General features: G+C 40.6%; 1 protein-coding gene across 1 annotated transcript in view; it reads right to left on the reverse strand.

Annotated features, from left to right (window-relative positions):
• Positions 1 to 25,980, reverse strand: part of PDE11A (phosphodiesterase 11A) — a 428,924-nt gene that overhangs the window by 99,931 nt on the left and 303,013 nt on the right. Inside the window, exons 11-12 of the mRNA XM_053597557.1 lie at positions 5,490 to 5,636; positions 5,126 to 5,233 (exon numbers count right to left, since the gene is read on the reverse strand). Of these exons, the coding sequence (XP_053453532.1) occupies positions 5,126 to 5,233; positions 5,490 to 5,636 (255 nt within the window). The remainder of the gene's footprint in view (positions 1 to 5,125; positions 5,234 to 5,489; positions 5,637 to 25,980) is intronic.

Genomic DNA, 25,980 nt, shown 5'->3' on the forward strand with positions numbered 1-25,980 from the left:
ATTTATTTTCACTAGAAAGGGAATGACCCATAACTCATGAATGGCAGCGCTTAAAGTGAGTTATGGAGGTTACTCTCCTGTGAGAGGAAATGGATTGGATTATCCTGCCCAATTGTATGTTTGGTTATTAGCACTCCAGGTTCTTAATTATGTGTGGCTTTGCCTTTTTTCCTTTATAAAATAAATGTAGATAAAGGGAATGTCAGCTAGAAGCATGGAGCACCTAATTGGGGCTCTGAGTTGTAGGTAGAGAGAATAAAAATTAGAAACCTTCGTAAATGATTAAAAGACAGAAGTCTTAAATGTAATTTAAACATATATTCAAATTGATTCACTCCATAGTTAATTTATAGCATCCAGTGTTGATATGCTGCAAAAACATCAAAAATTATTCCTTTCCTAAATGAAAGATTTGCCATCTTAGAAGTTACATCTGCATGAAGATTGAAAAATTGGCTTTCCTAACATGCAGATGTTACTGTATTGCTAGGATGATGCTGCCATTTATTTTAAAGTAAATATAGCTAGGTAATACTTTTATTGATAAGGCAATGCAATGTGAAATGATGCTTGATGATTATAAATAGGATTATTGTATTATAGTCAGTTATAGAACAAAAGACCTACATCTCTGTCTTTGAAACTTCCACTATTACAATCTACAAAGGAATTTGATTTGTTATTGAGTAAAAATATTTTACTTAAAAATTCAATTGGTTTTGACCCCTGTGGGAGGGGGTGGGGGAGAGTTTCCATTATGCTTCTAAGATCTCCTTCCAGAAGAAATTTTCTATCTCAAAAAATCAAGGACTTCCCTGAGAACTGCAGACAGCAGACCGCGCATTATCCTCAAGCTGGTGAAGAGGGTGAATTTCCTCCCTAAACATCCCTTCTACTCTCTAGTTTGAATTATCAATGGAATGGCTTACTTTATCTATAGAAATAACCTTCTTGACAACACAAATATGGATTTAAACACACTCCCCCCCCACATTAAGATTTAAGAAGCCCCCAGTAAATGTCAGGGGGTGTCAATGTGTTTGCTGTGATACTTGGTTATTATTAGCGTTTAACTGCAATTCCCCGCCAGCACCGCGCTGCCAGCAACACCATAAATTTTAATGTGATCGTGTGCTCTTCTCTTTTCAGATCCAGTGAATTCTGCAAGATCATAATATTCTATATGAACCCTGGCTGAACCTTAGTGTGATATGAAGAAAGAACAAGATTTCGAGCAGTGATAGCTGTTCATCATTTTATAGATTTTTTTTAAACTGGACATTGAGGAACACGGTCTCTTGCATAATATTACCCTAAATTCACTCATTCAATTAATATTTATTGAGCCCCTCCTGGATGCAGGGCATGGCCCAAAGTGCTAATGAGTACATTTATGGGACAGTAAAGAATACTGACTCTTAAGGAAATCTTTCTCCCCCGACCCTGCCCCGGAAAATCTGTCAGTGCTCATACATCATTTATAGTACTGCAAAAAGTATCTGCAACCTCGGCGTCATGACGTGCCTTTTATTTGATAGAATAGGAACAAAAGCACCGTCATTCCCTTATCCTGTATGCATCACGAATAGAAACATGTCCATCAGCTTTCACTAGGCTTGTGCTTGATGGAATATTTACTCTACAAACTTCTATTGATAAAGATAATTTGTATAATCTTCACTGACCTGGAGGTTGTTATTCTTCTTTATAAACACAAATGGTAACGGGCACTACCTACTGTTCTTTATGAAAGAAATTAAAAGTGTTTTATAAATTTTATCTATCTAAGCATCTCTTTTAAAGCAAATGATAACATTGAAGCTTTCATGTTATGAATTTGAAAATTCAGGTTGGAGGCATGGACAAATTAATAAGTCATTAACAGGGCACCTGGTGAACTAAAATCCCTATTGTTTTATATCAAATTTGCCTGTCCTACAAAGTCATTCTAATTTTTAAAAAACGTCTTTGTTACCTAGACATGAACCTGACTACTTTCACAAAGTACAATGCTGAGTCAATAAATGTATTTCCTGTGTATGAAATGGTGTTAAGGTTAAAGGAAACTGGGGCGTGTATGTATTTATAATTTGCTTGTCTTGTTGTACATTGTGCCAAAATTTGCTGAGCAGTGACACACAACTACCGATCTTTCCACTCCCAGAGACAACAGGCTTCGGAAAATACATAATCATAGAGTTAAGGTCACACAGAGAACATTGTTATTCATGGTAACAGCACCGTATGCAAGAAGGCAGTCATAAAACAGGTCCCTCTGGACAGGAGACACTCCTTTCAGGAAGACTGGCTTAAAATAGACCTTGTGTGTCTATTTTAAGAAAAGCATTTGTTTTGTGGTGGGGTGTGTGCTTCGGTATCTCCTGGGCTAGAAAGAAAGAAGCACTTTCAAGAAAGGTTGGTAACCAAGTCCCCACCCCCCTTTTCTGGCAACTGGCTGGGAAACTTTGCCTTGGAGCTCCATCTAGAGGAAAATGTGGCACACATGTGCCACCCTACTTTTGTGATGGTGAATTTCTTTTTTCCCAAATTAATAGAAAATTTGGGTTCTAATTCAACACATGAATATGAAATGTGAGATCACTTGAATGGAATTAGGATCGCCAATGAACCCCACACAGTGAAAGACCCAGAAGTATTCTGTTCATGGAAGTAAGTAGGGTATCATTTGCCATGGGTTGAGGTTGTATTTCAGAGATTGGAATTGAAGAGTGAATTAAATTCATTCTTATTCATACTTAGCAAGTAATGTTTGGTCAGGTTGAAGAAGATACTCGTGTACATTTGTGGAAACTCCAAGGTTTACCAACTCACAAATAAAACTTGACATGTTAAACCTATTGTAACCCTTAGTCAAGTTCAACAAAAATTTAATGACAGAAAATCATTTATTTCCTAAATGTGGCTACTCAGTTCAATGCCAGGGAGAAAAAGATATTTACTAACATATTCTTTCCAAAGTCACGTTTTTATTTTGCAATCCTTTCTACCCCCACTTAGAGAATGTTAACAATGAAATATCCTCTTTTGGTGTGTTAGTAAGAATGCAAAAAAAAAAAAAAAAACCACCCCACAAAAATAAAAAAAACTAAATCTTCTCCCACAGTGATACTTCTCAAAATCCCTGAGCATACTTCCAAGAACAAATGCAACCTGGAAACATTCTGAGGGTATGAGCATCCCCACTGTAGTAACATAGTTAAAGAGCTCTATTGTCGTCAGTTTCCTGATCAAGATTGCCATATCATGGAAATACTGACAAAACTTGCGTGTATGTTTCCTTTTACTCCTAAGTGTTTACTCTAATTCTGCTGCTCTTACCAGATTGCCCCATCCTAACTATTTTAAGGCTCATAAAAATATGTCTCTGTGGGCTTGACATCTGTAACTCACAATGTCATGGCCATTCCTTTCTCCTTCATCAAACAAGGTTCCTGCTTCCAAGGTTCCCTATTCCTTAGCAATTCACAGTAGATCCACAGGTTTGCCAAAACAATCAGTTAGTAATTCCTTCCTAGTGAGCGTCCTCTGTGAGCCAGACACATGAACTCTGTACACAGAAAATTATTCTTCATCTATTGAGATATGATATGGAAAAGCAAATGAAAGTGTTCTTTCCCTCCAGCAATGCTGACACTTGAGCGATGAAGCCCTATGCTTCAAAGCATCTTCCTTTCTCATTTTCTTACTTGACTAGCTCACTGCTCTGATGGTGGATATGACATAAGGACGGGCCAGACCAGTTCTTTCTGCCTGTTCCATTAATAGTTGAGGATATCCAAACTCAAATCCGTGAGTACAAAAGACATTTTTGTCCCATCTTCTTATGCCATACGCACATTTCCATTCAAGTCGATTCAGTGTACATCTGTGGAAACCTACCAGATGCAGAATAGAGTGAAGGGTGGTGGTGGGGCCCTCAATAAATGGTGGTTGATCAAATAAGTGAATGCTGTTAAAAGAATAAAAAATGACCACTTTCCCTGAGCGGCTTGCTCTGTAGGAGAGATTAGTAATATAAAATAAGCAGTAGAAAGAAAGATATGTTGTACTAGATACAGAGTAGAGAAAGAAGTAATTATTGATGTTCTGGGAGGAAGAAAAAGACTTTGTAGGAAAACTGGCATTAGAGCAATGCCTTGAAGGATGAGCAAAAGTTTAATAGGCAGAGAATGAGACATAGGTTTTCACGAGGAAGAAGCGTGAGAGTCTGTCCATTTGGAGTTCCCCAACTTTGTGTTTAAATTTTAACTTGGGTGCAAGAATATAAGGTATTTGTATTGATGTGGTGAGAATCCAAAATTCACATTCTCTTGTTTTATACGGTCAATATGTTTATACACACTCACACATGTGCACATGTATGCATGTATGACTACGAAGCAAAAGAAACCAACATGCTTATCCCAGAAAACACTTTACTTGACGCTAGCTTAACAAGGTAGTGGAAAGAAGGCCAAAACAAGCCTTATTTCTTGCCAGCAAATGAAGATAAGTAGAGACTTTGTTTTCATTTCAATCTTGGCCACAAACATTTGCTTTCAGGTTAAACTCCAAGGTTTACCTCTGCCCAGCTGCACTAGAAATCTCCATGAAGCAGACTGGCCACCGTCCCTGGGTGATGGCCCCTGAGAGCAGAGATTTTATGCCTAGGGAGCCCCTAAATCCTGAGAGCATTCATTCCTGTCCCTTCCTACCCCGCTGGCCTCCCTGGATATTCTCTTACATCTGCATTGTCTCAGGATTTCCATGTTCCTGTGGTTATGGTCACTAGCCCAGAGAGTCATATCCAGTGATCTCTTTGTTCTGTCACTCAGTTCCATTTTTTTCCTACAAAAAGATTCCTTTGAAAATTGAGCATTTCTTTTTAAAAGAACCACTTTACCAAGATAAAACATTGAAAAGAGGCTCATTCCATGGCTGCACCTGTTTCAAAGTGTCGATGACTTTACAGCTTTAAAGCTCAGAAATTGCCACATGTATATTCCCATAACATGGGCAGGTGAATAAAGTAATCCCATGGTGATTTTTCAGAAAGATGGAATCATCAAGGAGAATGGCTCACACAGAGGAAGGCTAACCTTCCACTCTCCCTGGACACACTTACAGTTAGCATGGCAAACATCAGCTGGCAGACGTTGAAGGCATGTCTCCAGTTGTGGTACAGAACCATTCGATAGTTTTTCCTCACTGTCAAAAGCCATCTACACAGTGTCTGAAATGGGAGCAGATAGTTTGTGTCAGGCAGTTGTTAAATGTCTCCAGTGGGCCACTATTCAAATGGCACCTGGCATCTGATTAAGCCTCAGTAACCTTCCACAAACATCTCATCGGATTCAGCTGGTCATCTCATGAGGTATGCACAGAAGATATTATCATCCCCATTTTGTGTTTGGGAAACCCAAGATTCAGAGTGGCTAACACACTGCACCAGGTGCACTCCTTGGATCATCCAAGACAGAAGATCTTACCTCATAGTCGATTTTAAATTTCTGTACCATCCCCAGCTCCATGAACATGCGGAGAGCAGCTGTGATCATGGCATCAATGTCGAGAGAAAAGTCGTCAAAATGAATGTCATCGATGGCAAGTTCTGATACCAGAGGGATGTTGGCTGCCTACAAAAGCAAAAGACATAAGTCAAGCCAAGTTCACCAGCTTTCCCAAACCCCCATTCTGCTCTCCTCCGCTGCTTATCAGAAGTGCAACATAAATCAGGCCTGACCGGCACTTACACCCTCATACCACTAAACTCTGAGCTGTAAATGTCTTTTGTTTCTGAACTGCAAATGCCCTAAGCAAATGAAGGGGAGTGGTGGGGAAGGAAACCTAATCTGAAGATAAAATATATACACTGGATCTGGTCTTCAGAATCTAGAATACAGAACTGTCTAGTTTACAGAAATCGCGATGATACAATATATTCTGATGTATATTACAGAGCACTAAATGCAAGAAACATCTGGGCAGCCAACAGCTGTGCATTTTAATCGCTGCTATTCAGAAGGAGATGCGAATACACCACATTGCCTTGTTTCTCCTATCCTTATATTCTGTAGCTTACACATGTTCTTTGTTACACACATATTCTGTGTATTCAGAAGGATATAAAGGGTAAGATAGCATATCTCTGGTGTGAAATAGGTTGTTTTAATAAAATAGAGATATTTGGAGGGTTAGCAGAATAAGCATATGTTTCATTGAAGGGGTCAGTTTTACCACATTGTTTAGCTCCATTCTATATAAACACTACAACAAATTACTATATTGGTCATACATATTCAGAGTTTTAAAAACTGTCATGTTAGGTAGCTGTCAATCAGTTGCCCTAACAAAACCTAAAAGGAAGAAAAAAAATCTTTGGAAATCATTTTTAGGCTGATTTTATTGAGTTTACATATCCTGTGCACCACTTTTGGAGTCACTTTGACGTTTTAGGTTATCAGAGACCATTCTGTATTCATATCCCTAGTCTATTCACTGGCTATAAATTACTCTAGAAGTAATTTATGCCCTGAAACTACTTTGGCTGAGCAATTAAATCCAGCTCTGGCCACTCTAAGTAGTCCAGACACTACATAATCAATCCTACCTTCCAACTATATGCCCTCTATAGGAGTTTATATCTCTAAGCTAAAATCCAAACACTGGTTATTCCCCATGATATGGAAGAACAATGAACAAATAGGTAAGTTACAGGAAAATTCAACTTCTATTCTTAAGATTGTTTATTTTCATTAAAAAATTAATCATCTTTTCTTTCAGTAAATCATTTTAATATGTTAACGGGCTAGTAGACTGTAACTGCTTGGAATTAAATAGGTAAGGTTTGGGACATTTGAACATGGTGGTGGAAATTATCCTCCACGGGCTGGGAACTTTGCTCAAAGTTCTTGGCCCTGTGAAAACACTTTAGTTTTTATTTTTAATTTAAAAATATTTTAAAATTAAAGTTATAAATGTGAACAGTTTTAATACAATGAAGTCTACAAAGCGATTTTTATATACACGCACACACAAATAGCAGAACTCTTCTGCTACCAAAATTTTCTCTCACCCAGAGACAACCAACTACTTTCAAATAATCTACATAATTATTTTTGTATTTAGTAAAGTAAGATGCTTGAAATTTTATTTTTTGATTATTTTCTGCTTTAAGCTGTATCTATTAATGTCCCACCATTGCAGGTGAAGATGAAGCGGTCTTATATTACATCTGCTAACTCTGCTGCCTCATGTACTAACCCTTTTCATTTTCTAAGACATATACTTTGTTGAGATAAATATTAAGGCCTTATATCAGTATGACTATGTACAAGATATTCATAATTAAGTTATGCCATTTACTGTGGCTACTTTCCCTTCCCTGAAAAGAAAGTAGAGTTAATAATAGTCTTTTTTTCATATGTGCTTAATTTTCTGTGTATTTGTAATTAATTCAACTCCTAAAGTCTCCACCCGTTGTTGAAATCTCCTTTCAAAATGTTCAGATGCTTCGGGTATTCCATCAGCTTCATGAAGAAATCGCTCCTGGAACTTTCTGCATGTCTCCAATCTGGACTGGTTGTCTTCGATGTCTGACATATGCTTGTCATCTTAGCACCCTCCTTCACCATAATTCTGGGGGTGTCTTCATCTCTTTTGTTTTTCTGTCTTTCTTTCTGGTTTTCTCCCCTCATTTTGGTGAGACATATCCTTTAAGAGCTTCTCAAGAAAAAGCGTAGGCTAAGTAGACTTGAGAGGCCTTGCAGTCTGAAATGTTGTTACACTGTTGTCACATCTCACTGATAGTTTGTCTAGATAAGATTTATTTCTAGGTTGGAAATCATTCCATTGAAATTTTAAAGGAATTGCTTTTTTAGCTTTAAATGTTACTTTTGAGAAGTCAGAAGGGGTTGTTATACTAACACTTTGGAAATAACTCGCCCTCCTACCCAGCTTTTGTAGGGTTGGCTTCTAGACTTGTGGAATATCATGAAAATGTGCCCAATTGTGAGTTTATTTTCATCTATTATCCTCAGTACTTTGTGAGCCTTTTAATCTGGAAAATCACAACCTTTAATATGAGAAAAAATTAATGTAAGCTCTTTGATGATTTATTTTCCTTTTGTTCCTTTTTTCCCTGGAATTCCCTTTATTTGACCTTTGGGCTGGTTTTTCTCCCCGCGCCCCTTCTTTTTCTTTTATTTTCATTTACCTGTACTTTTAAACTTTCTTTTCCTCTTCATTTCCTTTTTTCATGTCTTATATTTTTCTTATTATTGATTTCTTTTCCTGTTTGCTCTATTTTCTAAGAAATTTCTTCCTACTCTTGAGATTTTAATATCACAGTTTTCAGTGATATTTCTTTGAGCCCTTCTTTTGTTGTCTATATATTCCTTTTTAAATTTTTAATAGCACCCTCATTTTGTTTCATGGATGCAACATCCTCTCTTACCTCTCAAAGGATGCGGATGATAATATGATTTGTCATTTTCTTCTTCCTTCATAGTTTGCTTCACTTCCTTTACTTTGTTTTTGCCTCCCTCTTTTTTAAATTGTGGTAAAGAAAACCACACATAACATAAATTTACTCTCTTAGCAACTTTTAAGTGTACAGTACACAGTATTGTTAGCTATGTGCACGTTGTTTGGAAAACAGATCTCCAGAACATTTTCATTGTACTGGATGGAAACATCATACCTGTTGAGCAACTTGTTTCCTGTTCCTCCCAGCTCCTGGTGACCACCATCCTGCTTTCTGTTTCTAAGAGTCCGATTACTCTAACTACCTCCCACAAGGAGAATCATGGCATATTTGTCTTTTTGGTGATTGGCTTATTCCACTTAGCATAGCGTTCTTAAAGTTCATCCCTGCCAAAGCATGTGACAAGATTTCTGTCTTTGTAAAATTAAAGCTGAATAATATTGCATTGTATGCATATATATGCCAGGCCTTCTTTCCATTACTCCTTCAGTGGTTTGATCTCTTTCTTAATTAGCCATTTTTCAACAAATTATTTTAATATATTTGAGACACACCTTTTGGGGGCGGGACACAATTATAAGAGGGACTTTACCGAATGAATACAAAGAACCTGTTGGGGGTTCTTTGTACCCTCAATGAATCCTCAACAATAAGAAAAAATATATATTTTTTTATATTTGAGACTTTAGAAATATTAGAGGTCTTCCTTAGCTGTCTGCTAATCTTTGGTTTTCCACTTCTGTTTAACAGTGAGCCTCTCAACGTTCCTATGAGAGCTTCTAGGGGCTTCTATGTAGAAGGAGCTGGCTGATCTGTTTCCTCCGAGAAGCCACAAACATCAGTATCTTTGTGTCTTGGCTCTTTAAGTGCTCAGATTCCCCACAGGAGAATCTTCTGGGTGAAGCCCAATAGGGAAGGGGTCTCAGCACTGTTTTATACCTGCTCATCCAAGCCCCCCTGTGTTCAGCCTTCTCCCACCTAAAGCTCTGCACTGATGACTCTCTAATCTAAAGACATGCTATGCTACCCCCTGCAAAGGATAAGCCTCCAGTCTTTATGGAGTCGAAGGGTGGAACAAAGGAACTGGGCATCTAGCTGCTTCTTAGACTCTCCATTTTCCTATTTATAACCCCACCTCCATTCCTGCTTCCAAAGGTACTTAATTATCCATTTCATGAGCAATCTGTGGGGAGGAGTCTGTGGTAGATGTCCACTTGCCTCTCAGCTTTTCCCGCTGCTACATTATTTTGGATTAATATTCAGCAATCTGTTTTCTAACTTCCAATATTTGGTCATTGTTAAGTCCTCTCTAAATGTCTTTGGTTTTATGAATTCATGCTTTTGCAAAAATCCTTTTATTGATGTTTTGGTAGAGTTTGGGGAGGGAACAAAACAAAATGAGTGCATTTAGTCTACCACCTTTATCCACAAAATCATTGAAATTGTCTTTGATTCCTTAAATGGTCAGAGATAAGCCAGTCTTTGGTATAAAGTCCCTTCATTTCTTCTTCTTTTTTTAAATCCTGAAACTTTAGGAGAAGTATGTTCATTTCATTTCTATGTGGGAAATGAAGGGAATATATTTGGGCCTGGCTCTACCATGCTGATCTCTCTTGTTCTGTGTGCCTGTGTGTTCGCTTGCACCTATGACTCACTTATGAGGCTGTAACAACCTTAGAGGTGGACTCCACATTTCTTTTCCTTAGGGGACTCTCTACTCCCAGTCACATGTTTCAGAGCTTCATATATAGAGAATGCAAGTTCTCAGAAAGATTTGTGCTTGCTATAATTTGTTCAAATTCAAATGCTACAGGAAACACATTTCCCAAGTGATAGAGGCCCTGTCCCCCAAAATAAATCTTTCTGGTTTCAAGAGAGTTTAGTTCTGAATTGGCAAGGGAGGTTGGACCCTCTTTGGTTTGTCACCAACATAGCAGAAGGGGAGATAGAAATAGCGCTGCTGTTCTCCAGGTGGCCCCTGTCTTGAAGATAATTAACAGTGTATTCCCTGATGCCGCTATAAATCCTCTACCCTTCAGAGGCACTAAATTCACTTAATTATCTTAAAAATTAAAGAATATAGGCATTTTTTCATTATGAAATGCTAATGGAAAGGAAATAAGAACATTAGGTTGAAAATGTAGGATGACCTCTGGTTCACCAAGACCCATCCTTACTGACCTTGTCTTTTCCCCCCCTAATAGGTTGATTGATCCACAGTTAAATCATCCCAGTTCATAGATCACCCTAAGCCTGCCATAAATCCTTGGTGGCACTTGTAGATGCAGAGGAAGTCCCAAGCCTTTCAGAAATGATCATTTTCAACTATTTAAAAAAGTATGGACAGTTTCCATGCCCATATTTGTGGGTTCAAGAACAGGTTATGAAGAAAACTATGAGGAGTAAAGGGCAGTGTGTACCCTGAGGAGACAAGTGTGGAGGTTTGGGGATAGCCTGTATTACCAAATTCCTTGTTATAGAGACACGTGTTCCCCATCTCTGCTAATGAGCAGCGAATGAGACCAAATCATCCAAACCTATAATTACCCTAGTCATAGGATATTAGCAAAACAAATCAAAGTCAATTTCTCCAAGTGTCAGTCTTCAACTTTTAAATATTTATAAGGCACCATATCCCTAAATCAAAGAGGAGCGCCACAATCCAAAATAACTACTGAATTAATAGCCAGGAAATAACATTTGGATAAAAGAACCATTTACTTTACTGCAGCAATAAATGAAAACACAGAATTATGAGTCCTGGAGCTAATTTGAATAATGTTCAAGAAGTGGGACTCTGGCTGGCTGCAAGTACCTGATATCCTCTGACCATTCCTCTTCTTTGTTTGGGTCTTAATAGTTAAGTGGTTATCAAAGGGAGTCATAAAACTGCCTCCTCTAAAATTGAAAAGGTAGCTTTACAAAGAGGCCATAAAATGTTAAAATACAATCCTGGATCCCTTGACATATGAATATTGCATTTTGCAATGTTCAGAAAATGGGAAGAAACAACTAAGTGGGTGGTGGCCCAGCCCTGGCGATTCAGAGGAAAATTGACTTGTTGCCATCCCAGCTTACTCACCCTCTTACTCCTGTGGACAAAAGCAGAAGTCAGGAGACTCAGGATTCTGGGATTGATGAAGAGAGGAAGCCGAGCTCTGATGATGTGAAGGGGAGAGTGAAGTTCCTTCTTTTGCCAACACTTTATAGCATGTACTATGTGCCAGGTACTGCTTTAGTACTTTACCCATATTAACTCATTTGATCTTCACAAAGACTCTAGAGGTTGAGAATATTATTTGTCCCATGTTACAATGAAGCAATTGAAATGGTTGATAAATAAGTTTTTCATATTTGTGCAGTGTGATTGGCAGAAGCATATTTGAACCTGGCGAGTTTGGTTCTAGGGACTGGCTCCTAACCGTTCTAAAAATGGGCCTATGCCAAACTAAAGAATCTCCCATTCTTGTATTTTTTTTTTTGAGAAAGAGTCTCACTCTGTGGCCCTGGGTAGAGTACTGTGCTATCATAGCTCACAGCAACCTCAGACTCTGGGCTCAGGTGATCCTCCTACCTCAGCCTCCTGAGTAGCTGGGAGCACCACAACAACCAGCTACTTTTTCTATTTTTAGTAGAGACAGGGTCTCACTGTAGCTCAACCTGGTCTCAAACTCCTGAGCTCAAGTAATCCACCTGCCTCAGCTGCCTAGGAGTGAGCCACAGTGAGCCACTGTGCCAGCTGCCGTTCTTGTATTATGCAAAGTCAGCTGAGTGCACCCAGAGTAGTAGGACTTAGATCCAGATAGCCTGGAATTGGTGAGGCAGACAGAGGTTCCAAGCCTGTTAGAGCAAGTCCTGAACCCCGTGAATAAGCAGTAGTGTTTTTTTTCACTGGGGCCTCTATGTCTGCACTTCATGGCCTTGTGCCATCTTCAGGGGAGATTGAAACTCTGTTATGCCCATGCTGGTCTCTGCTTCAAGGAGCCCTTGTTTCCTTGTTCTCTCAGCAGACTCACATTCACCGTTCCACACCCACATCAGATGATCCTGCTCCATTGTGTTCTTGGCCTCTTATATGCTCACTGTTCTTGTTTTTACACCAATTATTCTGTTTACTTTTTTCTCCTTGAATAGACTATGAGCATTTCAGGAAAGGAGTTCACATCTTTTCTAAGGTTTTAATGCAGATTCTATGACCTTGAGAAATTTTTTGATCATAGTAACTATTTTTTAACGTTTTTAGACTAATCTAAATATACTTTATAAAGTGGAAGTTTAATGGCAATTTGGAATTAAAGCAGGGACACTGAACTAAACTTATTTCACTAAGGCTGGAGGCCTGTGAAGTGGTAAGGGAAGACTCTGTTGGAGAGCAGAGGGAGCCGTAAGCCCGGCTTCCCCTGTTTGTGGTTTTGGTCAAGGTCATCCTGACCTTGCCCTGCTTGTGCTGAGCAGATGAGTCTCATGGGCACTGGTACAGAGTTCCAAGCCCTGTGGCAGAGAAAGGCCAGTGAGAGGTGAAACCTGAACTCATGGTTGGAATGAGCAGCTAATGACAATAGCAGGCCCTGTGGGAAGCAAGGATAGTGTAGAGACACTGCCTGGACCCAGGATTTGTTTGGGTTTCCCATTTCCATCACTGACTAGATCCCAGGTTCTCCTTCAGCCTTGTCCTGTATCCTGCGTCCTCTATTTTTGTCCTGCTAGTTGAGGTTAGGAATGCAGTCTATAACCAGAGACATATGAGGCTGCTCATCTAAACATCACTCCCCAGAGAACTAACTGGTCAGAAGAAATATTTCAATATCATGCATTCAGCAGAAACAGTTTCCCATTTTGTGCAGCAGAAAGGATCCAGAGTCTCTTTGTCACTTCTGACACTAAGCACCTCTCTGCTGTTGCTCAGCATACAGCTGAGGAGATTCTTCGAGAAAAATAGACCCTACTTTCCACACGTTTTTCATGGTCCCTTTATGCAGCAAAATACATAAGAATTTACATAATTTTACTTATAGATCCAGGAAATATTTACATTGGTTTGTGCCATAAAAGCACCTGAAGAGTTTTAAAAGAGGTTTCTACTCTTAGGGCTGAATAAAGCAATCACATGCAGTGAAGAAGTAATCTATCAAGTGAGGCCAAGAGGGGCGTGGCTCCCGATTCCTGCCTTGAATGGATCTGGATTTATTCTTGGATGAGAGGAGGCACTACTGAACACACATGTGCGTCCATGCACACAATGCCATGAACACACTTAATTTTTAATCTGCTCTTTGATTTCTATCAGATATTTTATTAGTCTATTCTGTCTTCCCTTCTGTCAGACTATTGATCCATACTGACAAACATTTTAATTTTGTGTGGACTGTAGTTTTGGTGAACTATGTTGGTATCTGGCTTAAAATGAATATGGTAGATGGGGGGAAATATCTTGGAAATGAAATGATATTAAAAAACTCACATATAAGTGTCAGTGAAAATATTCATAAATTTAACAACACTAATCACTTTAATTTAAAAAATTGAGAACAAAATTACATGTAGACAGATTGGCTATTTTTATTAGTGGTGGGTAGAATATGCATTAGAAGGATTTTTTTTCCTAATAGAGCATTTATTAAGACGTACTATTCACTTAACACAACACTTAACTGTCTGGTAAGCATTGTGTTAAGTGCTTTGTAGTATCTCATTTAATCCTGAACAACCTCATGGATGAAATTATGTCATGAGTTCCAATTTAGCCACCCTGACACAGATAAAGTAACCGAAGTTCAAAAGATAGGTAATTTGCCCAATGTGACATAACTAGAAAACTGCTGAGACTAGAAATCAAACTCCAGTTAACCTACCCTTTACCCTCTTTGTTTGTAACCACCACCCTATCTTGTCCCACAGTCATTGGAATGCCTTTTAGCTCAGATTTGCCATGGCATAGCCACAACATTATGGCTCTCAGAGGTTTTCTTTCCTGCAGCTTAAAAAATTTATTTATTTTTGTGGTCTGTGTGAGTCTGTCTCTCATTATTTATAAGTTCCATAAGGAAAGGATTAAGGTTCTCAGATGTCAGCAATTATTACAGCCTAGAACTTTGGTTATGGCTGCTACATGTACTATAATAAATGTGGGTCAGTAGCATGATGAGTGAGTAACCTCTGGAGCCAGACAGATGTACACTTGAATCTGAGTATACCACTGGCTGAAAACGTGGCCTTGAGCATTTGTCTGCTCTTCTGAAAAAGGAACATAAGTATCTGATAATCATTAAAGAGGTTAAGTGAGACAAAATACTTAGCATAGTGCCCAGTGTATAGTTAGCCCTCAGTATATGACAGTGTATTGCTCTGCTGGGGCTGCCATCACAGAATACCATAAGGTGGGTGGTGTAAACAACAGAAATGAATTTCCTGATTGTTCTTTGGTCTGGAGGTCTGAGACCAAAGCAGGTAGATTAGATTTATCACAATGCTTGTCTCCATGGCTTGTAGATGGCTTCCTTCTCACCGTGTCCTTTTCTCTGTAGGTGTGCATTTTCTAGTCCCTTTTCCTCTTCTTATAGGACACCGGTTATACTGGATTAAATCTCAATCCTTATGACTTCATTTAGTCTCAATTATCTCTTTAAAGGCCCTATCTCTAAGTACAGTCACATTTTAAGTTATTAGGGATTAAGGTTTCAACATACGAATTTGAAGAGGGACACAATTCAGTCCATAACAGATGGCTATCATCATTGCAAATGAATTGAACACTAAATTATTCAGGAATTCAAAATAAGTGCTCCATAGCAGACCCAAGAATGGTAGACCCTTTAAGAAGTATTCTAGTCCTTCCTCCCCCTGGTGCCTTTGAGAAGGCAATCTAGAAAGGTGTCCTCTCCCAGGAAAGAAACATATTCAGTATCAGGATACCCAGAGTACATTGGAGGAAAATATGATTCATTAAGTTCAAGTTCAGTGCCTCAAAAGAGAAGGACCAGGGGCTGTAAACTCATCAAATATGGGATCAGGCTGCCCATTCTGCCAGAGAAGAAGATGCTCTTGTGCAGAGCCAGCCGTGGAAAGCTTCTTTAGCACAGTATGTTGTTGAGTGAACTCTCCCTTATCATCCTTGGCTCTTATTGTCATGTTTCCCTTATCCAGAAAATTACATGGCTGTGCTGTTAAGAAAACTCCCAGGAAAGCTCTCCTTCACAGAGGACCCCACTGTGCCAGCTTGGACTCGCCTCTCCCCACCCAGCTGCACAGGCCCCTTGGTCTGCTCTTCTCTCTGCTTCCCCTTCCTGGTACCTGTAACCACAGCCCAAGTCTCTCACATCGCTTCTCCCAGTTTATATTCTCCTTTCTTCTCCCGGAGTGTTCACCACAGTCTGTTCTCTATTCAAGTTGCTGTGCTGTCATTCACTCCCACATCCATTCAACAAATCCCCAGGGAGGCCTTCTGGTGTGTCAGGTACGTTCCTATGTGCTGGGCAGGTATCTGGGTATCCCACAAGCAGGGACTCCCCTCAGGGCCCCACGGAGCAGACGCCGTTGGCCTCGTATTTGTACCAGCCAGACGCCCCACCCATGGCGGGCTTTCCACCCATGCTGGCCAAATCTAATTGCCAGCTACTCTCTCTAAGAAGACTGTCCTCAGAAGGAAGAGGTGGTAAGGAAAGCAAGAGGGAGCAGCATCCAGAGGCTTGGAAATGAGCTCTGTTTCCAATGGGCTGTAGAGGCTATGTCAGTTTCAACTCTTGACTCTCTCCTGAGAGAAGACCCCCAGGTATAGGTCAGGTGGCAGAGCCAGCCAGAGGAGCGTGTCAGGGCCAATCCCAGAACACGTGAAATCATCAGGCAGCCAAATGTCAGCTGCTCTCTCCTCTTCTGCTACTTCTGTAATTTGTGGATAATGTGTTTTTGAATTTGCTTCCTGCTCCTACATAAACAGCGATGTGATTTAATGACGTAAGTAGTCATTTGATAGAGCTGTTTATATTGTTTTTTCTTTAGTTCTCTTTCAGGACAAGGAGAGGGACAGAGAATCAAAGCTTAATATGGATGCCAATTTCAGACAGCAGAGTAGAACTTACGTTTTAAAGAATGGGACTTATTTTCTGTTAAGCTTGCACAGTTTCTGATTCTTGGGATCATTGATGAGAGTTAAATGTGCAAATGCTGATTTCTTGCTTTCAGCCGTGAAGGAAAAGAGGTAAGAATAAGGACAGATGAAGAAGACATGAAACCAATGAGGGGAGGTGAGGGCCGAGGGAAGGGTTGGCTCATCAAGTGCTCACCGAGCACCTGCAGTATTCCTTGACCTGTGTACGCATCAGGCAAGAGAGCACACGGTGGAGAAACGCCTGCAAAGTTAACCCCACTTGATCAAGCTGGCCAAGAAGCTGTGGCTCACTCCAATCCCTTAAAGAGAAATAGAAAGGAAGGGAATTTGCATTTTTTGAGTGGCTGCCACCTGCAGCTAGTTTCTTGTTGAATTTACAGGAGGCTCAGCTAACTAACTTGCCGGTTAGAAGCTGTAATGAGTGAAGGTGATGTGAGTAACCTAAGGGGAAAGACTTTAGGGGTAGAGTAGGGATCTGGTAGTTGTACAACTCTAATAAACAGGGGATCAGGAAGGGGCGATTGAATAGGGCTATGCGTGAGACTCAGGCTGGAAATGAGAGAATGTATGAGCAGAGAACCCTAAAATCTAGACTAGCCTTGGCTGGGTGAGATAACTTTTGTCTTCTATGCATCTGTACCATTCAGAAAGAGACACAAGCTAGCTCCCATGGGGTGTCCACCTGGGGCTTTCCTCCCCTTCCCTCCTCCCTGCCCCTGCCCAGCAGTGACACCAGCCAGAAAGGGAAGCGTGGCACTGGAGACAAAAACATTTCTAAAACCAAAGGGGGGCGCTGGTTGAGGAAACAGAGGGAGGGGGAAAGTCAGAAGGTATAAACACAGAAAAAGACTGAAATACTGGGGGGAGGAAGCAGAGGAATGTGTGTCAGAGGAAGAGTTACTTAGCAGGGGTAGGAGAAGGATCAATGTGCTCTGTGACCTTGTAGGATGTCAGTGACATCTGACAGGGGTCTGTGAATTAGACCACTGACAGTGTGGCAGTGAATTAGACCACTCGGATTGCTTCCTGCCTTTTGTGACTTTGCAACATTAGCGAGATCAGCATGAACCCGAAGTAAGTTTGAGCATTCCTCAAATTCCTCTGTGTATGCTCCTACCATGGAGGGCGGGATGAGAAAGTGCATCTCCTGGCCCGTGTGAGTCACTGAGAGCTGTGATAACCACCAGCCAGGAGGTGCAGGGGCCAGTGGTCCTCATCACCATACCCAATCACTGCCTTTCAGGTGGTTTCCTTGTGGGGCCTCTTAATGGGGATAATTTCCAGCGTGTTAATTCCTCAAAGCTCTGAGGAATGGCATTATTTCTGATATTTGCTCCTCTCCAGGTGAGAGGATGCTATGCGCCTGCAGTGGCACAAGGCCCAGTGCCTCCCAGGGGATGGCAAGACTTGGCTTCCCCATGACTTCAGGCTTGCTCATGACTCCTTTGGCCAACAGAATGTGAGTGGAAGTGGCTGTACATCAACCCACCCCCTGTGCCCCATCAACCATAGGTGTGGGGCAGAAACTGTAAGGCCCATCACGTGGCTTTGCCGGCCCTCTTGTTCCTTTCCTTCTGTTATGAGGGGCTTCTCCTTCAGTTCCCATTCTGGAATGAAGGAGCCACAGAGCCACAGCTGACAGGTAGTGAGAGCGAGAAACAACATAACCAACAGAACCTCAACATAACCCAGTGAAAGTTACTATAGCGACCTTCTCTATATGCTTTCCTTGTTTTACATTGCCCCAGATTTTTAGGTCATGTGTCTGTAATAAAGGATATCTATTCCCATTCATGAATACCTTTCCTTCCGACCCCAAACTACAAAACATTTTACATGTCACACACACACACAAAAAAAAAATTATGGCAGTATCAAGAGAGAGAGAGAAACTGGCATACTGAGAAAGAGAAATATTGAGTATATCTCAGGCCTTTGGGAAACTTAGCACTTTGGGTATAAGCACAATGGCCAGAACTCTTACAGGGTGGTAAGAGCTGGATGGGCCCCAATACCTCTAAAATGAGGTCCTAACCCTACTAGGCAAAAGCACCAGCTTCCACCCCAAACGAGTAGTTCTAATTCTTGACTCTGTTCCAGATTCTCCTGGGGAGCTTATCTACCCAGATTCCCAGGCCTCACTTTGAGACTGTGATTCAATAAGTCTAGGATGGGAGCCTAGTACCCTTATTTTCTAAACATCCCCTAGGAGATGCTGGTCAGATGACAGGTTAGGAAGCCCCCACCAGCCCTACTCAGCTGGCAGGCTTGCCAGGCTTTAAGGGTGTGAGAGAACCCCAGGCTCTGTGGGCCGTCAGAAGTCAGGTATGGGTCACCTGACAGCCCAGGCCCAGGGCTCGGGAGCCCTGGGAGCTCCAGGAATATTCTGTCCCCAGTGGTCCTTCTTGGAAGGAGGGGAGCAAAGGCATAAATAAGTGAGTGCATCTGCCCTAGCTGTCCTCCATGTCCTCCCCAACAAAGCTCATCAGGTGGGCTGAGTCCTCCTCCCCTGAGAGCTGGGGATGGCATCAGCCTTGGCCACCAGCTGAAGGGACTAGGGAGCCAAAAGGTCTTTTGCTGAAGTCTCCATAGAGGTTAGCAATCACCTGACTGTGAGCTGAGTGCTTACCCCCGGGGCTTGGGTATCTTCCAATGTCCTGGACTGCTGCCTCTGAAATCTCCTGGGAATTGGACCTAAGCCTCAAAGAAAAGGAAAATAATGCCCAGGAAGAACCCAGCTACCAGAGAGAAATGGAACTGCCGGAGGACACAGAAGGCAATATGTATACCGTCATTTTCACCACTGCATCTGTAAAGAATACAGCAGGAAAAGTGAGATGACAAGTGAGGTTTTCTAAAAAACCATAAGAAGTTGGAAGTAAATTGAAGATGATTCCTATTGTGATCCAGATTGTTGAGTTGGAAGATTAAATGGAAGAAATATATTGAAGCAGAAAAAGTATATAACGATATGAAGGAAGGGAAAGACAAAATACTTGAAGATCCAGAAGGAAAATAAGCAAACACCAGGGATTCCAGAAGGGGAAAAAGGAACCTATCGAAGAAAGGAACCACTGAAACAAACAAAAATAAAACACTTCCCTAAACCAAAGAAAGACCAGAGAGACCAAAAAGCCATGAAAATGACCTATACTGGGGTGTATTCTGGTAAAATTCCTGAAACGTAAGGTAGAAGAGAAGAAAAATCTATAGGCTGCCAAGCAGAAACAGTAAATCACTTAAAAAGGAAAGAGAATCAGACTGGTATTAGATTTCTCAGTGCGGCCTTGGAAACTACAAGGTAACATCTATGTACACGAGAAGAAAGAACTGCAAGTCTAGATTCCAATGCCCGGCAAAGACAGGCTGCGTCTGCCAGCGTGAGAGAGATTTGTGGCTAGGTAAGGTTCAGAGCGTCTAAGCAAACGAGGAAACCGGAACAGAGACTCTGAGCAAGTGTGAGATGAAAAGGAGAGGAAAAACGCGGTGACAAAGAAACTGCCCACACAGAGAGCTAAATCTAAATGGGAGATGATAACAGATTGACTGAGATTATCTAAGTGTCAAAGAAGGACTGTTGAAACAAGATAGACACTGACCACCAGGAGAAACTGAATAACCATCTGAAAGTGAAAGTATTGAACTTTGACAGCAAAACAGGATGGAGGAAGGGGGAAGAGAAGGAAGGATAGCCCTCCATCATCTCAGCTGGAAGTTCTAAAGCAGCGGTTCTCAACCTTCCTAATGCCGCAAGCCTTTAATACAGTTCCTGTGGTTCACAACCCACAGGCTGAGAACTGCTGTTCTTTTTTTTTTTTTTTTTTTTTTGTAGAGACAGAGTCCCACTTTATGGCCCTCGGTAGAGTGCCGTGGCCTCACGCAGCTCACAGCAATCTCCAACTCCTGGGCTTAAGCGATTCTCTTGCCTCAGCCTCCCGAGCAGCTGGGACTACAGGCGCCCGCCACAACGCCCGGCTATTTTTTGGTTGCAGTTTGGCCGGGGCCGGGTTTGAACCCGCCACCCTCGGTATATGGGGCCGGCGCCTTACCGACTGAGCCACAGGCGCCGCCCGAGAACTGCTGTTCTAAAGCTCCCTTGAGGCGGTGGCGGCAAGAACGGTGGGGAAATGTTAAGTTGTTTCCAAATAACAGACAGGTACTCTGGGGGTAGGATTCTTGCCAGTGGAGGAGGAGAGGACAGTTTGAAAAGCACCAAAGATTTTCTTAGGGACCTGCTTCCTTACTCCTGAAATGTATCTAGTATTTCTTCAATTATGCCTTGCTTTGACCATTTGGCTGCCATTTCTAAATTCACCACAGCTCTGGAAACTACCAGCTCTGACCTTGGTCAGTGCTCTACTTTGAATTCATTTGCTTTTGGCCCTGACCTCCCAGCAACCTGGTCTCCCTGACCTCAGGTTACTGCACTTTACTAACATATGGGATAGGGACAGCACCCACTGATATATGGGCTGGGGATTTTGCTATGGAGCATCTGGGCCAAGCTGATAATGACTCTGAATCTCTTACTCTGGAAGCAACATATAGCAATTGATTCCAGATGTCCTAGGATGTCATTCCAAATGGCTCTCTTAGATAAGTTTAAATCCCTGGGCATGATGGAACTATACTATTCACCTTTCTCCTTTTCTATTCCACTTCCACTCCCACCTAGGTTCCTTCTAATTCTGAATGTTCCATTTTGAATTTGGGGTTCTTGGGCAATTTGTGGCCTGCCTTTCTTTGTATTACCTGTAGCATTCAAGGATTTCAGGAAAGCATTTGAGAGGTCTTGGTCTCATCCTAAACTCAGCTCATTAGGAATGAACAAGAGAATAGGTGTGGCCCTTTGGATGTCATTCAGAAAACCCTAAAATGACAGTAAGCTGACCCCTGCTTGTTTAATGCCAGGGAAGTTGAGTAAGAGGCCCAAGGTGAGAATACTCACTAGTGGCGAGCCAGGATTAGAGTCTATTGATTCTTAGTCCAAATATTCCTGACTCTCCACCTCTGCCAAATCCCTCTCTGAGTCTCTCTCAGATCTGACTCTAATGGTAGCATTCTGCAGCTTTTGTTTGGAATATGAGGCATGTCAGATGATGCATTCAAACTAATGATCATATTTATACTTTTATACCAAGGAAGATCCAGCATATGGAAACATGTTTAATAAATCTAATAAACGATGATACAATAATTTATCCAAGAGAGAATATTTTTAAAATTGGAATTATCACCGAGAGAAATAATCTTTCCTTTATGATGATTTGATTACATGGAAATTTTAGGTCGAGTCTATTCTATGGACCCATATCAGAGAACTGCAAACTAAGCCTCTGAGAGAGAGTAGACAGATTGTAAATTTATATTCTGAAAATGAATCTAGTCACATTTCCCTTCATTGTGGTTATTCACATACAGACAAACCGGGTGAATAAAGTCATTTTTCTATCTTATCTATTCGCATCTTATTAAATACAGAGATCACGCAGCGCCTCTGCCTCCTAGCAACAGGATATGAGTAATTCTTGGAAGAGTCATGAACTGCACAGTGAATGAGAGAAGCTCCTCGCTCTTATCTAGTGTTGCTGGATATAAACTATGGGCATGAGACAGCAGTTATTTTTTTATTCTTTTAAAGGTCACAAAGGATAAATGATTACAATAACATTTCACCTACTGACTCTAGGTTTTTACTAGTAAATCCTGATATTGATTTTCAAAGCTGCAAATCTTTTATTTGAATTAATTCCGATCAGACCATAAATCCTGAAAAAAATCAAATAGTTTTCTGAATGAAGGATCTAAGAAAATAGATGATAGATTTCATGGGCTGTCAAAGCAAAAATGTTACATTTCATAGTTTGTCATTGAATATGGTATAAAACACCTGCAGGCAGAGTATTTATATTGATAAAATGATTCTTTAGCACTGAAAGCTGTTTTCTGGGGAATAAAAATAAAATATTGGAATAGCTTTTTGCTGGAACTAGAAATTTTCTGCATTAGAATTAGGTAGTGAGAAATAATGTGGATAAATGCCAAAGCCATTTTCTTTGAGTCAAATATAGGGTATGTGATTGCAAGCGTAGGCCAGGTGGACTAATTTTCCCATGAAACATCATATATTTTGCTAACTATCTACCATTATTTTTTCTGGAGATATAAGAGTTCATCTTTGAACAATATACATACATACATATGTGTGTGTGTATCCATTTATCTATCTATCTATATAAAATATATATTATGGTGTTCTTTTTTACACTTCCTTCCCAGAGATGAACAAACATTAGACTTATACTTTAGTTAGATTAAGTGTGCTAAAAATTATTCTTTCCTTTCTGAGTGTGATTGAAGGATTATGAAGCTAATTAGATGGTTCTTAGTCCTGCCAACTTTCTCATCAATAAATCTGTCATAAGAAGGTTGATTAAAAAAATGTGGCCCAGGGCGGCGCCTGTGGCTCAGTCGGTAGGGCGCCGGCCCCATATACCGAGAGTGGCGGGTTCAAACCCGGCCCTGGCTGAACTGCAACCAAAAAATAGCTGGGCATTCTGGCAGGTGCCTGTAGTCCCAGCTACTCGGGAGGCTGAGGCAAGAGAATCGCTTAAGCCCAGGAGTTGGAGGTTGCTGTGAGCTGTGTGATGCCATGGCACTCTACCGAGGGCCATAAAGTGAGACTCTGTCTCTACAAAAAAAAAAAAAAAAAAATGTGGCCCGACTGGGAAAATCCAACACCATAGCTCCCAATATGACCAGCAGTTAATGTACCACAGAGAGGGGTCTTGAGAGTCATCTTCTCATGATAAAGAAGTCACAGGATACTCACTAGAAAACAGATAAGCTGGCATCGTGTGTAATAGAAATAAGTATGTACATATGTGCTAATCTACTATTGTATACCTTGTAAATCATTTTTTAAAATAAGGATCACAATCAAATGATGCCAAATATTCTTTTAAAAATTGAAAAAATTAGGATGGGTAGAGGGACAGTAATTGGTGGGACCACACCTAGGGTGCATTTTACAAGGGTACATGTTAAATCTGCTAAGTGTAGAATATAAATGTCTTAACACAATAACTAAGAAAATGCAGTGAAGGCTATGTTAACCAGTTTGATGTAAGTATTTCAAATTGTATATAAAAACAGCACCTTGTACCCCATAATTGCATTAATGTACACAGCTATGATTTAATAAAAAAATTAAAAAATTGAAAAAATGATGTAAAAATATTTACAGTTATAGAGGGAAGTCTAAATATACGGAAGTAGTTCACGTATGATGTTACAAATATGTTTCCCCCATTATTCCACGTTAATTGTCATTTCTCAGACTTTGCAGAACAAAATATACCATTCATTTAATAGCAGGACATACTGCAAGGACCATTATGGACACTGGTTCCAATCCCAGCTTTGGTGCTCACCTAGTAAGCTTCTTTATTTACTTCCATGAGCTATAGCTCCCTATATGGCTGAGAAGGCCAAAACCACTCATTTCACAAAGTTGTTTTCATGATTAAATTAAGATAACACATGTAACCTGACACATAAGTGCTCCATCAATGATAGAAATAACAATAATAATTGGCATTATTATCACTTCATTATACCGATGTTGAATAACTTCTAAGGCTCTTGGATATTAGTCTGGAGTATGGTCACTATTTGACTGTGACTTAGAAATTGCCCTTGGTTATAAACATATTACTAATTATAAAAGGAAAAATGACCTTGTTGGAAAAGGGAATAAGTCAAATATTCGGGCTTATAGGAGCAGGCAGAGAGAGCTCCTTTCTCAGATCCTGAAAACTAGAGTTTAGCTTCATTTACGACAGTACATAATCTCAGCTGCACATAAGAAATCTTGGCACTTCTGCTCAGTAAAATACAAATCATTGACTACCCGTTTTTATTTTAGGCAGTTAGATAGTTAGTACATCGTTAATTCCTGCACATACTCAAGCTCAGTATCATTGTCAGTTTGGTTTTATTTCTGCCTCCTTTCAGAGATCCCTGGGTGGAGGTAAAGGCGTGTTCTCTGAGTGTCTCTGGGTGTTCCAAGGCAACAGGAACTGTTAGGAGCGCCCCTTCTTGGAGGTGATTTACAACGCAAAACAGCAACACATTTTCTTTACAGGGCAGAAATGCTGACAATAAAAGATGAAGTGGCGTTGAAGTGCATGTTACTGTGATGAAAGTGACTTGCTCTTTGGAAAGTCCTGAGATAAGACTTTATTGCAACTATTATTTAACGTTGAGCATAATAATTAAAGGCTCATTCTCAAAATAGTATCAATCCCAGAATCTGGATGTCCAGGGGCCAGCATGCCTCCACTCAGGACTCTCTCTGCCTTTATTTTGACCCTGACCACAGCCAGGGTCAGCATGTGCTCAGATTGGTGGTCTCTGGCTTATAGATGCCACTAGCAGATGGGCTTTACAAAGGATGTGGTCAAAGATGGCTATGAGAGGTTAGGACTCTGCCATTTCAGGCACTTTCGATAAGGATATAAAAAAATCTTAGAAATCTATTTAACTTCATTTAGTATTTTTTAAAACTTTTAATTAATATAGTACCAAAACACTTTCTGTGGGCACATGGAACATCTATTAATATTCCATGGAGCAGTGTTTGACGAGACATCAGTTTGGGAAACATTAACTGGACCTGAACTTTTCATTCCTAGCTCTGTTACAGAATTACCTTGGGGTTTTTCTAACGGTCAGCCGTTATCCTCCTTTCTTTTTAATTGGTCTGGACTGAGGCCCAGGTATTGGTATTGTTGTTAAAGACTCCTTTGCTTAACTAGCCTAACGTCCAGCTGGCGCTGAAGAGTCACTGATCAAGGCTTACTAGTCATGCAACCTAATTGTCCTCTTTCTAGTGCAGAAGTATAGTGAAGAAAAAAAATCCCTCCAAAGTTCTGATGTGTCAGAGAAAGAAGTTTTCTCTGGAGTAAGATTACGATTTTCCACCCGATCTTGAAGTTTTAGCTGATACGCTGATTTGCTGGTTCATGGGCTCACTACCGAGGGTGCTTCCTTCTCCTTGGGGTTGCTATATTCAGAGGGAAGGGGCAGGCTGCCTCCTCCCCCCAGAACCTTTCTTGAAAACCCATGCCTAGTTTATTGACTTCCTGTAAGTGACTAAGAACTCTTCCTCATAAAAATGATGAGCACCAACACTTCCTCTACGATTTATGGTACCCTGTTTCCCACTGAGCTAGTAAGTGTGCCAGAGGCTCCTGAAATGTCATCATTGGTGCATCCCTGGGAAACAAAAGTAGAGGGAGAAGTCTGGAAGCTGGAGCCTCAGTGGCCTCGTCTCATGTAGATTTCTAGCTCTGAATTTTTACCTTGTATCTGAGCTTTTATGGAGTTT

This window comes from Nycticebus coucang, chromosome 7, assembly GCF_027406575.1.
Source record: "Nycticebus coucang isolate mNycCou1 chromosome 7, mNycCou1.pri, whole genome shotgun sequence".
Taxonomy (NCBI): domain Eukaryota; kingdom Metazoa; phylum Chordata; class Mammalia; order Primates; family Lorisidae; genus Nycticebus; species Nycticebus coucang.